The 17,066-nt window shown below is 33.4% G+C and overlaps 1 protein-coding gene across 1 annotated transcript in view; it reads right to left on the bottom strand.

The window, feature by feature from the left end:
* The window catches only part of LOC142149639 (uncharacterized), a 39,764-nt gene that overhangs the window by 20,244 nt on the left and 2,454 nt on the right, over positions 1–17,066 (bottom strand). Inside the window, exons 2-4 of the mRNA XM_075204958.1 lie at positions 13,119–13,218; positions 12,195–13,034; positions 468–547 (exon numbers count right to left, since the gene is read on the bottom strand). Coding sequence (XP_075061059.1) covers positions 468–547; positions 12,195–13,034; positions 13,119–13,218 — 1,020 coding nt within the window. The remainder of the gene's footprint in view (positions 1–467; positions 548–12,194; positions 13,035–13,118; positions 13,219–17,066) is intronic.

The raw sequence follows: 17,066 nt of genomic DNA, 5'->3' as shown, positions 1-17,066 counted from the left end.
TGATGACAATGACTATACAGTATAAAATAAATACAGGTACCCTGACAAAAAATGTGTCTTCCTTAGGAGTTATTTAATAACATAGTGTAAATAACAAGGATGTGCTGTAACCCATAGCAACCAGATATACTAGCAGTCTGCTATCATCATACCAGCAAATGTGATGACCTGATTGGCTGCTATGGGATACAGCAACCAGTATTTTTCTTGCAACATTTACTAAATAATGTTTTCTAAGTACACAGCTGTCATAACAGATGGAAATAAGACAGCACTAGAATAGTATGAGGGAAACAGTGCAGAGGCTATAACATAGACTAATAAACACACATGTATTATTAAACAGGGCAGTGTGATGTGTTCCAGTAGAAATATTCAGTACTAGAAACTCTGTCCTTTTTTCTGGAAAACACTTGTTATATTAAGAACATTTATATGGTTTATATTGTGTGAATCCTATGATGTACAACAAGCTTTGATTTCTGGGTAAAACACTTGCTACATTCAGAGCATTTAAATGGTTTTTCTCCTGTGTGAATCCTCTGATGTCAAGTTTTGATTTTTGGGTAAAACAATTTTTACATTCACAGCATTTTAATGGTTTCATTTTTTCGTGAGTCCTCTAAAGTATATTAACTTGTGATTTATAGGTAAAACTTTTGTCACATTCAGAGCACAGATAGGACTTCTGTCCAATTATTGAGCAAGAACTTATTTGTAGAAGGTTTTATCTATTGAATGAAATTTGATTGTATGAAACAGAAAGAGTTTATGTAGAATGAATGTCTGTTGTCTATATGACTTGTCGATGACGGTATATTTTTGGAATGTTCAGAGTACAAGGTGCTTTCCGAAATGTCTCTTGTTTTTAGAGTGATCCTGTTCATTAATTCACCTGTGAGAAAAAAACATGTTTATATTAAGAAGCCTATAACAATTATTAATCTATTTTAACAGTACTAGTGTTATGTTGTGTAAGGAATACAAATATATGTTATACACTAACAAATATGACCCAATAATTGACCATTGGATTTTTTTGTGTACATTGACAAGCAAACATAAATTCTTAAAAGAAAAATATGAAGGCTTATCTGCACATCTACACAAAATTAAAACCTGTGATATATCTACACATGTGATAAATTACTCATCACCTTCTCACTATTAAATTAAGTAATTTACATATTTTTTGTAGGTGGTGTTTCTGTGAACAAAATTAACAATAAATACACAATTGAAGAAAATGTTTTTAAAATGAGGCAGATAATCATGTGACAGCAACTTAAAGGTTGGTCCTATCCAGTACTAGAAAGGTATACCTGTAAAAGTGGCCACTGAGTGCATATTTATATAATTTGGCTCAGGAAACTATTTGGGCCTTAATCTTAAACAATTGTGCAACAAAGTTGGCTTTTAACATTATGGAAGAGCTATATTATTCCTGTCCTCGCATATATGGCTTTTACAATTTAGGAGAAAATCTAGAAATGTCCATCAATATATTATCAATGTAACAAAATCAAAAATCTAGAAAACTTTAATTGGACAATGACCCAAAATCTTTATTACACACGATAAATTAGACCACTTAAAAATACTTAGATGAAATCTATCTTAATGAAATTTTAATTCCTAATTTTTTGTTTGCTTTAATTCAATTTAATTATTTGTCAAGAGTTTTTCTGCTCCAATAATAAATTACTGTGTAAAGATTTAACCACCACAAACTTCAAAAAGATAAAAATAATTGCAAACAGGCTCACCAAAATATAAACATTTCATCCAAATAATCATTAAAAAATAAACATTTTCTATCATCCAAGCATACAAAATTAAAGTAAAATCCACCTAACTAAATAAAAAATAGAAAAAAGCACCCAATTGCCTTTTAATTATAAAGTAAAATGAGAGAGTTAATAATGCCGGTATTATACACACAGAAGTTTTTTCATTCATTAATATTTTCACATATTGTGTAAAAGTTTTTAATCATGGATATATCATATACAAATGAAAATTCACTCCAAGTGCTAATTGCAGGTATTCTTCTGTTAGACTGTTAGGGAGTAAATAATTTCCCTCTTACATATCGGAGGCATAGATGGTGTCATTCAGCTTTCAAGGCCAATTAAATTCAGTTATACTATATATATATATCAAAAAACAATAAAGCATTTTTTGTTGTTTTATTCTTTTATGATATGTGTAGTATTTTTGCTATGTTATTTTTGATATCATACTAATGGCAATGAATTGATTGCATCACTTGTTATCTGTGATAGAGAAAGCTATGACTGGTCAGCTCTAAGTTAAAATTAAATTTAGCTGTCAATTCCACATGTCTGAAGATACCACAGTTTGATTATGCGGAGAAAAGTGTAAAAAGATTTGTTTGACCAGGAAAGCCTAATGGTCATGTTTGTCTTTATTAAATTTGGCAAACGAGAGAACTGGGTCCCAAATTTGCATATCATACATGGGAAATACATTGAGCCGTAATAAAGTAAAATACGGGAGCTGTGTCTTATGTGCTGCTGGGGAGATACTGGATTATGAAGCACGTCGGGTGGCTGAATATTCTCTTTGCTGTATACTACGTAAAACATTATCTTAATAAGCCCCAAAAGCATTGATCTGAATAACACCATCTATGCTTCTGAATTATAAGAGGGATGATATTTGCTCCCTAATAGTCTAACAAAAGTATACCTACAATTATCATTTGGAGTGACTTCTCCTTTTTATATGATATATCTGTGACAAATAACTATTTACACAATTCGTAGAGATATTAATGAATGACTATACTCTGGTATGTGCACCAACAGAAATATTAACCCATTTATTTTATTTTACAATTAAATGGCAATTGGGCTATTTTTCTATTTTTTATTAAATTTGGTGGATTTTATTTTAATTTTGTATGTTGGATGCTAATAAGCATCATTTTTTTAATGTATTAATTGGATGTGTGGTATATAATTTGGCTAGCCTGTTTGTGCTTCAATTTTTCATTTTAAAGATAATATAAATACACTGATATTTATAATGGTTCATGAATATCTAACTACACTGCAACCATGTGGTAAAGTAGATAGATATAATGTACAGTGTATTATCAGGATTTTTAAAGTTTAAGACATGTTAACCCAGATTTATTTTGTTATACAACATTTACTAAAGATAATACAAAGTACAGAATATACAATACACATTAGTGTAATGAAATAATTATAAATATGTTAGGTTGCAGTACTAACTATACACAAACATTTGTTTATGTATCTACTTGAGATATCTGTTGTCCTCTGGTAAAGTTTGGTGCTTTTATATATATATATATATATATATATATATATATATATATATATATATATATATGTGTGTGTGTGTGTGTTATTTTTTATGTTAATTGTACAACAAAATTTTGCTTATAAGAATAAGATATACCACATTTATAACAATACAATATCTACAACATAGTATCTCCAAATATTTGTGTATATATCATTATATTCTAAAGCGTAATACAATTACCGTAATCTGAAGATATCTCCTTCTATCTCTTTCCCTCCTGATCATTCTTACTGTTCCATCCTTCCAGCTCTCCAGCCACCAACTCACTAACACTGGGCTGATACTGCCTATTTATAGTCATTCCTCCCCATCTCTCTTCAATAGTTCCCGGGATGACCAGAAGGTTCTCAGACTGTTTGTCTCCAGGTCTCTCAGGTAAATCTCACTGACATGTGAATAAGGTATAAACATTCCTAAGGTCACTTACTATAAAGAAAAATTCTAATTAGACCTTGACACATGGTGCAATCTTGAATTCTAATTAGATTATCACAGTCTCTGACATCCTGTTATGTCAACAAATTAAGTTTTTATTTATTATTCATCTATTATCTAGGCAGAGAGTGTGAGCAGAAATACCTTTTCCAACACAAAGCTGTATATATGCACAGTAGATAATGGACTTTTCACCTACTCCCTATTAATGAAGAACTTTACATATTTAGCTGTAGGTGGAGCTCCCATGAATAAAATAGACAATAAGTTCACTTAAGAATGTAATTTGATATAAAAAAACGAGGCACATTGGAATTTACATCTAAAATTTGAATATTTATTGTATACCAAATAAAATCTACATATTTTGTCACAGTAGCTATAACTTAAGAAAACTATAGAATTAACATGTGAAAAGTGCTCCTGTGATTTCCAATACAAATTATGTTTGAAAAAGCAGAGATGACTTCAGTAATACAAATAATATGGATTTATATGTAATAAACCTCAATATACTCTTTGGACTTTAGAGAACATAATCATATGTATTACTAAACATGGTATAATTAAAAAAATTGGATGTGTGATAGAGTATGAAGCAAGTTCTTTTTTCATGTTAGACTGTTCTTTTGCCATGGAAAATATTGAAAGAAAATGACAATGTGATCAGTAGTAATACAAAAAATGTGTGAAAAAGTTAAAAAGGGAGAAAGGACATCACCCATTAGGTCATCATTACCTAATTAGTGTGTTCTAAAGTTCATCAAAAATGTTATATCAAATTTACCTTAGTGATGTAGTGTCGCCCACCAATAATCACTTAAATAATTTTAGGGTTCAGTTCACTTCTTACTTTATATTCCATCTGACAGCTTTTACTATAGTAAGTAGAATGATTTCCATTAAGTTCATAATTCCATATAATTAGCATTTTCAAAAGAGTGGAAAACAATTTTCTATATAGAGCAAAGCAAAAGACTTTTGTTGCTCAGTCAATTAATTTGGTCACACTCGTGGCCCCTTATGGCTGATATGGGGGGAATCACTGATACAATATATAGAAAGTGGATAACATAATTTGATAACTACCTGGAATTTAAATGATACATTACGGATTACTACATAATTATATTTTGGACATCTGAAGGGATATGGTTTGGACACACACTAAAATACACCACTATTAAGAGGAATTTTCTGAGAATTTATAGGAAGATAAGAATATATAAAACACATTTTCAGAGCATCGTCTGATAAATTGACTTTAATATTAATTTTAATTACCCCATGGAGTCAATATCTGTAGTGTTCATAATATTATGTTATCATGTAATCAATGGTTGGCTCATGAAATGAATTGGACTTAATCATAACTAAGTGTGTGACAAATTGGGCTTTTAAGATTGTGGGAGAACTATATTATACCTGTCTTTACATATATGTCTCATACAGTTTATTTGAAAACCCAGGATTGTCCATTATTATATTTATACATATATTACAAATGTATGTTAATATTTAGTCATTCCTCCCATCTCTCATCAACAGTTCCCAGATGATAAAATAGTATTCTCAGACTGTTTGTCTCCAGGTGATTTTTAAATTAGGATTTCATAAAATGTGTAAGTTTTTTTAATGAAAGCAGTTTCTCCTGTAAACTTCTTTGACTTGTAAATGAGATATAAACATTCCTAAGGTCACTTACTACATGGGAAAATTCAAATTAGACCTCAGCAGGAGGTAAAATCTTCTAATTAGATCATTGCAGTTTCTGGCATCCTGTTATGTCAACAAATGGACCTTTTGTTTAGGATTCACCTATTGTCTATGTAGAGGGTGTGAGCAGAAAGACCTGTTCTAAGTATCAGCAGTAAGGCTAGGTACGTACTGCAGGGAAATTCTAATGATTAGCGATTTACCGACAGCAGGGGAAAAAAAGTCCCAATCTACATGCTGATACATGTGTACATACTATACACAATTTACCTTCAGATCTGTGCTCTTCATCTGGTCCAAGAGCAAGATAGGCGCTTAGAGAATGTCAGTGTAAATGTATATGTGGTGTTTTAAAAAGAACATACTAGGAGTCAGAAGTCATTTTTTATTTTTATAATTCTCATTATTTAATTATTATTATTATTATTATTATTATTATTATTATTATTATTATTAATATTATTATTATTATTCCATACGTATCATCTCAGTTTTCATTTCTATTGAACATGTTTTATATTTTGTATAGAGCCCAATTTAGATATTAATTTGTTTGTGTAGCTTTTGGGATACATTTTATTAATGTTAACCTAACTGATAACCTAGGCTGAAATATATATTTTGTTACTAATTCATTATTATACATCAATAGAAATATTGACGGTATTTATAGTAAAACGGTCCAAACTCTCAGTCTGAGAGAGGAAAATGATTCAGTACTCGTTTAAAAGACAGTGAACTTAATATTTAATGGATTTGCAGACGTGTACTAAGGGAATATAAAAGTGCCATAAAAGACACATGTCACATCTCAGACATGTGTGAGTGACAGCTGTCAATATAACGTTCAGGGATTACTGCAGCATCAGTCAGTAAGTACAGTGTTGGCTTTGATTGGCAAACTATTACACTGACACAATTAAAGTACACCAGGGAAACACATAAAGTACATTACATTTATCTGCCCGACAGAAAGGATGAGGTAAATATTAGATATAGATCTTTCATGGGATACAAAAATGATATCATAGAAATATTTATATAGAAAGCATACAGCATTCCCAGGTCCCAGCTGTAAGTGGTTATGGGACATCTATAGAGCATTATCACATTGTATACTGTCACAGCACATATACCAGCAGTACCATGTCACATTATAGTATTGTATATTGTACTCTGCTAGGTATCCTGGAACACGGGAACTCCATAATAACCACATGTGACTCCTCTGACATGAGATACTGGCTTCATGTGTTGTTCTCATGGAGTGTTGGTTTTATTCATATTATGAACATACAGGTCTTATGTTCTACTGATCTAATCTATGATTCCAAAACATGGTTTTGCTATAAATTGTAATTGTGTTGTAGTTAAAGGTGCTGTCACAGCACGTTGTTCATCATTTAACTGAAGCACAAAGATCACAGTACATAAGGAGCAGCACTATAGCATAGACATATTATACAGGGATCATTCTCACTGAAATCTCACATACAGTTTACAATCAATCTTTATTATCTCGGCAGTAACATAGTAGAACTAAGGACGTAAATATCTCACTCTTTGCAGCTCACTGGTTACAATGTCATAGGCCATAATACTAATGCCCTAGAGAGCACTACACACTGACATATTGGCAGAGAAAGAAGAGAAAGTAAGGCAGGCTGGTTACAATGTCATAGGACATAATACTAATGCCCTAGAGAGCACTACACACTGACATATTGGTGTAGAAAGAAGAGAAAGTAAGGCAGGCTGGTTACAATGCACAAGCAGATGGTACATGCAGAGGAGATAGAGGGGGATGAACAAATCAATGTCTCTTCATGTGGATGTTACATGGTACAAGCAGGGACCAATTCTGGTTTTACTCTCCTTCCCCCAGTCCCCTCTCTCAGCAGAATCCCTTGTGATGCTGGAAGCACTATCAGATGCAGGACGTAAAAGTGGATACATCTCTACACGTACAGAGCGATTACTGCAACTCTGCAACAGGATTATATATGATCTGTATGTGACCAATAAGAGCATCCGAGCATTGACCGGCTATTGTCATATGTATCTGGTCCTGGCAGGATGAATTTGTAACCCAATTTGAATTTACACTCTGCAGGTTATCATGTAAGATCTTATTATCAGGTTCATTCTTAGATCCTTTAATGATTGTTACCCTTTTTCTTAATAGCTTTTGCTGATAATTGTTAATAGTCTAATGGTGCAGTGTCACTTTCTGCTTCGTTAGCTGTTAAATTACGGCACACACCCAGACACATTGGGACTGATTCATTACCGTACTTATCAGCTGATTTTGTGCTCATTGTGCGTAAAAACACACTGTGTATGCCCAGAACAGGGAGATAAGTAAAGAAAACAGCCAGTTAAGTAAGAACTGTTACTCAATGTAATAGCAGGTTCATACACAAACACCACTTATGTAACCCTGCGTCTTTTGAGGTAATAAGAGGTGTGCGATGGGCGGTGACTGCTGTAACTTAATGAAAATGGGTGTATACTTTGGGACAAGTACGATGCGTGCACAGCGGTTTCATCCATTAGTAACAGTTACACATGCTCGGGGTCATGTCTAACTCCTGAAGCTCAGTGCAGAGTAAGACACAAGAATAAGGGCAGCACGGTGGCTAAGTGGTTAGCACTGCTGCCTCACAGCACTGGGGTCATGAGTTCGATTCCCGACCAAGGCCTTATCTGTGTGGAGTTTGCATGTTTTCTCTGTGTTTGCTCCGGTTTCCTCCCACACTCAAAAAACTTACTAGTAGGTTAATTGGTGATAGGGTAATTTTACCTCTCCTTTATCAAGTCCCTTCAGATATCAGTGAGAATAGATGCTGGTTAACCAGGAGATCAGTAATCAAGATACAGACATGCCAATGTCAAGATAGAACTGAGCTCTGCTCATTTATTAGTGGGATACATTTATACATGAAAAAGCGTTTGATCTGGTTATAGAGTAGAAACACATGATTGATATTTTCCTCAGTAAATATAAATCTTCTGACAAAGCAACCATACTCCCTCCTAGACCATCATGTCCACTCCAACTATTTCTTCTGTCGACCTCATCTATTCATGACCTGTTTGCATCAACTTTCTCTTATTACTCCCTCTGTCTAGAATGTAAGCTATCATGGGCAGAGTCCTCTTTTCCCTAAACCTCATGTCTGTCAGTCTCATATGACTCTGATATAGCAAAGTCTTCTGCTGTTTGTTGACTCTCACACATGGAACTCATACTTGTATCCATACCAGCCGTATGTCAGCTCATGACTATCCATGTGCATGTTGCTGTGCTTAATTTTATTTATGAATCAGCTAATATATTTATTATATTCGTGTTTGTCGTATCTGTAAGATGTATGTCATACTTGTAAGCTGATTGTCCGGCACTATGGAATCTGTGGTGCACTATATATAAACGATGATGATGAAGATGAGGAATGTCATCAGAAGTAATAAAATCAAAGAAGTCTTTGATGGATATCGAGAGCTAAAGATCAAATTGAAAAGAGTGATTAATTCAACCACATTCAGTATTATTGTGGGGTGTTAATGAAATTATATGTTAATAAAGCCCCTGCATAATGTGTCCATAAAATGGGAATGATCTCTGGGAAGGTTGCCTTCTGCGTGAAAAAGGAGCCCATAAAGGACATATCTATATGGGAGTGGACTTGGTGGGTACAGAATAGTTATTATTTATTTTTATTTTTTTCATGGAAATTTTGCAGTTCAAGTAGGGCAGTAATTTAATCCAAGGGCCTGGAGGTGGTCTGAGGGTATTGCAGGGTACTGGAGCTGATGGATATGTGTGTGTATATATGTAATGGGGAGATGTTAGTTTAGTGTACTAAATTAGTGACCATTAAACAGTGAGTAGTTGTCCCTCTCTAGGATGGGAGACAAGAAGAGACAGCAGCTAGCAGGGAATACTATGTATCTTTCCTTCTACTCAGCAATTACTGGTTATCAGTAAGACCCTGGGACTGATTCATCAAGTCATGTAAACTGAGAGCAATGTGCGCTTTAATTGAATGTGCCCAGTAATCAGCTCTGCAGACTCTTGAGTTCAACAATTAAGGGATCTCAAAAACCTATTCAATTAATGTCACCTGCTAATAATATAGGCATTAATTAAAACATGTTTTTTTAATTTTTTCCCCCCAAATGAAATAAATTTATTAGGATGTTTGTAATATCTACTGAACATAAAATACATTTTTACAGTTCCTCCTGATTGAAAACATATGTTATAGCATGCATACAAGACTGTCATCACTAGTAATCAGGACCTAAACTAGTCTTGTAGCTGGAGCAAGAGATACAGCAGAGAATTAAGTACCTGAGAAATTCCCAGAGTTTGAATGTGATTTTGCTCCGTGCGCTCGTGTTTGACACGCCCTTACTGTAAAAAACACACACAAAATCTCTGGCGCTCTATTTAAATGTTGCTAATCAGTATAAGAAGTAAATTGCAGCGATTCAATGGAGATAGTGTCCAATCTCCTATAATTACAATATAAAGGGAAAAAGGGGGGATGAATGCGCAAACTCTGCCTCTCTGCCGCTCATACTGCTTGAAAAAGTCTGCAGAGGCAGACGAAAAGCGTTGCAGAGACTTTCTTATTGCTCAGTGCATGTATTTCCATTCCAAGGAGGAGATCGTGAGGATCACTATAGCTTCAGTGCACGAAGCTATTTTTAGGAGGAACCTTTAGACTGGAGGTGACTTTTGGATCGGACAGTTTGTGGTGCGCACCATAGAAACAGCTGAACATAATAGCCGCCAGAGCGGCAGAGAGGCGAGTAAATTACTCTTCGTCCCCCAGAAGCGGGTAAGCGATCTTTTTTGCCTATATCACAACGTGGGCTATTACCGCTAAATATTACCCTCTACTCTGAAAACGGGGGAGTTATTTATGTGATCTCTCTTTTTTGCCTATATTATAACGTGGGCTATTACCGTTAAATATCACTCTTTACTCCAAAACGGGGGAGCTATTTATGCCCAAATACATTGTGGGCGATTACCCCGGGATTTTCTTCCTCCATAAAGTGAATAAGACATTTCTGCCCTAAATATATCGGGGGCTATTATATCAAGAACTACCTATTGATGGAAATTTATATACCACTTATACGGAGGAAATTCATCTGTATACATTGATTTGTGTCAAGCTCTATATCGCTGAAACAACGTGTATAACTACTGTGGAGTCATCTGGATTTCTTCCTTTAGGGAAATACATTGTTGCTCTATATTTTTATACTGATTCAGGACTCTATATTACACCATTCTACTGTTTGATTTCATTTCATGAGAATAGCAAAGTATTCAATCCATCAGGATATGGAACAAAGATACTAAAGTCTGATCTCTATATATTTTAAGAATCAAATATTGGATGCTGTGTACATGCATGTTTTATTATTAAGGAGATATATTCAGGGATTCATGATTATGTATACATACTTTTCCATTGATATGTGAGATTGTGATGGTCTAGTATATGGTATTATTAAACTTTGATTATATGGTTCATAAGAAGTGAGTTTGCGCATTCATCCCCCCTTTTACGCCCTTACTGTACATAGAATAAGGGAGAACGCTGCTTCCCCGCCCATTCCCTTACAGAAATCGTAACCTGTAGTAAGTGTTCTTTGCATATGCAGATGAATTGAACATTGCTGTGTTTAGTTGTGAATGGTCCGGATATGGGCATTCGCAGATTTAATTTGCAGATTATTTGCATAAAATTGGCATTTATGTTCTTTGATGAATCAGACCCCTGTGTTTATATTTCAGTACAGGCAAAAAAAGCACATTGCTAATACATTTGCTGTGTGTTACTAATGTGTTTGTTGCTGTGTTTTCATCATTGGTTGTCATATTGTCAGCATGGATGACCACTTAATTATCACCCCTGGGTCCATCTTCTAAAATGCAGAAGAATGTACAATACTCATTACTACTGAAATAGATATTAGTTCCACATTTAAAAACAGAATCTCCACATTTTTTAATGTCAGTTTTTATTAAACATCAAGTGTGATAGAAACAACTTCCAGTAGCATAAATGGTAATTATAGATATTGTATGAACATGGTCCTTCAGTCTATATACAGGTCAGTACTGTCAGTACTGTCTGATGACAATGACTACAGAGTGCTATACTATACCATACTATATTAAACTATACTATACTTTTACAGATTTTTACTTTGACTATTTACAGATACCCTGGGGAACAATGTGTTTTCCTTGGGAGTTATTTAATAACATGGTGTGAAGAGCAAGGATGTGCTGTCACCGATAGCAACCATATATCAGCTACTAGCAGTCTGCTATCATCATACCAGAAAAGTGATGATCTGATTGGTTGCTATGGGATACAGAAACCAGTATATTTCATGTAACATTTACTAAATAACTTTTTCTGAGTACATAGTTGTCATAACAGATGGAAATAAGACAGTAATAGAAAAGCATGAGGGAAAGAACATGGAGGCTATAACATAGACTAATAAACTCACATGTATTGTGAAATAGGGAAGTGTGATGTGTTCCAGTAGAAATATTCAGTACTCAAAGCTCTGTCCTTATTTCAGAAAAAACATTTGTTATATTCAGAACATTTATTTGGTTTATATCGTGTGAATTCTCTGATGTACAACAAGCTTTGATTTCTGGGTAAAACACTTGCTACATTCAGAGCAATTAAATGGTTTCTCTCCTGTGTGAAACATCTGATGTACAACAAGATTTGATTTCTGAGTAAAACACTTACTACATTCAGAGCATTTAAATGGTTTATCTCCTGTGTGAATCATCAGATGTTTTACAAGATCTGACTTTTGGGTAAAACACTTGCTACATTCAGAGCATTTAAATGATTTATCTCCTGTGTGAAACATCTGATGAACAACAAGATTTGATTTCTGAGTAAAACACTTACTACATTCAGAGCATTTAAATGGTTTATCTCCTGTGTGAAACATCTGATGAATGACAAGATTTGATTTCTGAGTAAAACACTTACTACATTCAGAGCATTTAAATGGTTTCTCTCCTGTGTGAATCATCTGATGTTTTACAAGATCTGACTTTTGGGTAAAACACTTACTACATTCAGAGCACTTAAATGGTTTCTCTCCTCTGTGATTCCTCTGATGTGCAACAAGATTGTAATTCTTGGTAAAACACTTACTACATTCAGAGCATTTGAATGGTTTTTCTCCTGTGTGAATCCTCTGATGTTCTACAAGATCTGACTTTTGGCTAAAACACTTGCTACATTCAGAGCATTTAAATGGTTTTTCTCCTGTGTGAATCCTCTTATGTTTTACAAGATTTGCCTTTTGGGTAAAACACTTACTACATTCAGAGCATTTAAATGGTTTCTCTCCTGTGTGAATCCTCTGATGTCTAAGAAGATATGATTTTTGGGTAAAACACTTTCCACATTCAGAGCATTTAAATGGTTTTTCTCCTGTGTGAATCCTCTGATGTAAAACAAAATGTGCCTTTTGGGTAAAACACTTACTACATTCAGAGCATTTAAATGGTTTCTCTCCTGTGTGAATCCTCTGATGTCTAAGAAGATATGATTTTTGGGTAAAACACTTTCCACATTCAGAGCATTTAAATGGTTTTTCTCCTGTGTGAATTCTCTTATGTTTTACAAGATTTGCCTTTTGGGTAAAACACTTACTACATTTAGAGCATTTAAATGGTTTCTCTTCTGTGTGAATCCTCTGATGTCTAAGAAGATATGACTTTTTGTTAAAATACTTGCTACATTCAGAGCATTTAAATACTTTCTCTCCTGAGTGAATCCTCTGATGTCTTGCAAGTTTTGATGTTTGGGTAAAACATTTGTTACTTTCAGAGCATTTAAATGGCTTCATTTTGGTGTGAGTCCTCTGATGTTTGGTCAATTGTGATTTGTAACTTTTGTCACATTCAGCGCACAGATAGGGCTTCTGTCCAATTATGGAGCAAGAACTTATTTGTAGAAGGAATTTTCTATTGAAAAATAAAATTAGATTGTGTGAACGAGAAAGAGTTTATGAATAACTAATGTCTGTAGTCTATATGACTTGTTGATGACGGTATATTTTTGGAATGTTCAGAGTACAAGTTGCTTTCAGAAACGTCTCTTGTTTTTAGAGTGATCCTGTTCATTAATTCACCTGTAAGAAAAAAACATGTTTATATAAAGAAGCCTATAACACCTATTAATATATTTTAATAGTAGTAGTGTTATATTGTGTAAGGAATACAAGAATATTTTATACACTAACAAATATGACCCAATTATTGACCATTGTTTTTATTTTTGTGTACATTGCCAAACAAACATAAATTCTTAAAACAAAACTGTGAAAGCTTATCTGCACATCTACACAAAATTAAAACCTGTGATATATCTGCACATGTGATGAAGTACTCACCACCTTCTCCCTACTAAATTAAGTAATTTACATATTTTTTTGTAGGTGGTGCTTCTGTGAAAAAAAATTAACAATATGTACACGATTGAAAAAAAGGTTTTCAAAATGAGGCAGAAAATCATGAGGCAGCAACTTAAAGGTTGATCCTATCCAGTACTATAAAGGTATACCTGTAAAAGTGGCCACTGAGTGCATATTTATATAATTTGGCTCAGGAAACTATTTGGGCCTTAATCTTAAACAATTGTGCAACAAAGTTGGCATTTAAGATTGTGGAAGAGCTATATTTTTTCAGTCATCGCATATATGGCTTATACTATTTAGGATTAAATCTAGAAATGTCCATCAATATATTTGCAAATATATTATCAATGTAACAAAATCTAAAATCTACAAAATTTTAATTGGACAATGACCTAAAACCCTTATTACACACGATAAATTAGATCAGTTAAAAATACTCAGATGAAATCTATCTTAATGAAATATAAATTCCTAATAATTTTTTGTCTTTATTTCAATTTTTTAATTATATGTGAAGAGATTTGCTGCTCCAATAATAAATTACTGTGCAAAAATTTAACCACCAAAAACTTCAGAAAGATAAAAATAATCGCAAACAGGTTAGCCCAAGTATATGCATTTCATCCAAATAATCATTAATAAATAAATTTTTATTAATATCGAAACATACTAAATTAAAGTAAAATCCATCTAATTAAGTAAAAAATAGAAAAAGCAACCAAGTGCCTTTTCATTATAAAATAAAATGAATAATAATTCTGGTGGAGCAAACACTGAAGTATTCTCATTTATTAATATTTCATGAATTGTGTAAATAGTTTTTAATCAAGGATATATCCTTTACAAAGTGAAGCTCACTCCAAGTGCTAATTGCAGGTATTCTTCTGTTATACTGTTAGGGAGTAAATAACTTACCTCTTACATTTCGGAGTCATAGATGATATCATTGAGCTTTCAGAGCCAATTAAAATCAGTTATACTACAAATATCATAAAACAATAAAGCATTGTATATTGTTTTATTCTTTTCTGATAAATTTAATATTTCTGCTATGCTATGTTTGATATCATACTAATGGAAATGAATTGATTGTATCACTTGTTATCTGTGATAGAGAAAGTCATGACTGGTCAGCTCTAAGTTACAAATAAGTTTAGCTGTCAATTCCACATGTCTGAAGGAGTTTGATTATGCGGAGAAATACAAAAAAGAAAGATTTGTTTAACCAGAAAAGTGTAGCCTGAATGGTCACATATGTCCTTATTGAATTTGGTAGGATAAACCTGGGTCCCGAAGTTGCTAATTATACACAGCAAATACACTGAGCTGTGATAAGGTTACAGACGGGGAGCTGTGTTTTATGTGCTGCTGGGGAGAGACTGGATTATGAAGCACTTCGGGAGGCTGAATATACTGTTTGCTGTATACAAAGGAAAACATTGATCTTAATTATTCCCGAAAGCAGCGATCTGGATAACACCATCTATGCCTCTGAATTATAAGAGGGATGTTATTTATTCCCTAGTAGTCTAACAGAATACCTACAATTAGCACTTGGAGTGACTCCTCCCTTATATAGGATATATCTGTGACAAATAACTATTTACACAATTCGTGGATATAGTAATGAATGTGTTACACTGGTGTGTGCACCAAGAGAAGTATTAACCCATTTATTTTATTTTAAGATTAAAAGGCAGTTTTAATTTTGTATGTTGGATGCTAATAAGTATCATTTTTTATATTATTAATTGGATGTGTGGTATATAATTTGGGTAGCCTGTTTGTGCTTATTTTTTTCTTTATGAAGATAATATAAATTGATATTTATAGTGGTTCATGAATATCTAACTACACTGCAACCATATGGGAAAGTAGATACATATAATGTACAGTGTATTATCCAGATATTTATATTGCTATACAATATTTACTAATGATAATGCAAAGTACAATGCACATTAGTGTAATGAAAAAAATATAACTATGTTAGGTTGTAGTACTAACTATTCAAACATTGTTAAGGCAAGGACGCATAACACATGTATAACACTGCAATATTTACAACATAATATACACAAAATTTGATTATGTATCATTTTAAGCATAATATAATTACCTTACTCTGAAGATTTCTCCTTCTATCTCTTTCCCTCCTGATCATTCTTACTGTTCCATCCTTCCAGCTCTCCAGCCACCAACTCACTAACACTGGGCTGATACTGCCTATTTATAGTCATTCCTCCCCATCTCTCTTCAATAGTTCCCGGGATGACCAGAAGGTTCTCAGACTGTTTGTCTCCAGGTCTCATGTAAATCTCATTGACATGTAAATGAGGTATAAACATTTCATAGGAGAAATACTATAAAGGAAAATTCTAATTAGACCTTGACACCTGTTAAAATCTTGAATTTTAATTAGATCATGACAGTCTCTGACATCCTGTTATGTCAACAAATGGACTTTTTGTTTATTATTCATCTATTATCTAGGCAGAGAGTGTGAGCAAAAGACCTGTTCCAGCACAAAGCTGTAGATATGCACAGTAGATAATGGACTAATGAAGCACTTTACATATTTAGCTGTAGGTGGAGCTCCCATGAACAAAATCGGCAATAAATAAATATTTATTGTAAACCAAATTAAATCTACATGTTTTGTCACAGTAACCAGTGCAGCGAACTATAACATTAACAAGTGAGAAGTGCTCCTGTGATTTCCAATGCAAATTGTTTTTGATAAAGCAGAGATGGCTGCAGTAGTACAAATAATATGGAATTATATGGATTAAATCTCAATATACTCTTTGGACTTTAGAGAACATAATCATCTATATTACTAAACATGTCATAGTTTTAAAAAATTGTGCATGTGATTTAGTACGAAGAAAACTCTTTTTTATGTTAGACTGTTCTTTTCACAAGCAAAATATTAAAATGAAAATGATAATGTGATCAGTAGTAATAGAAGACATGTGTGAGAATGTAAAACAGGGGAAAGGACGTCACCCCTTAGGTGCTCATTACCTAATTAGTGTGATCTAAAGTTCAGTGTCTCCTAC

The sequence above is a fragment of the Mixophyes fleayi genome, chromosome 4 (genome assembly GCF_038048845.1).
Source record: "Mixophyes fleayi isolate aMixFle1 chromosome 4, aMixFle1.hap1, whole genome shotgun sequence".
Taxonomy (NCBI): Eukaryota; Metazoa; Chordata; class Amphibia; order Anura; family Limnodynastidae; genus Mixophyes; species Mixophyes fleayi.
Note: the sequence above shows the minus strand (reverse complement) of the source record. Positions and strands in the feature narration are given on the sequence as shown.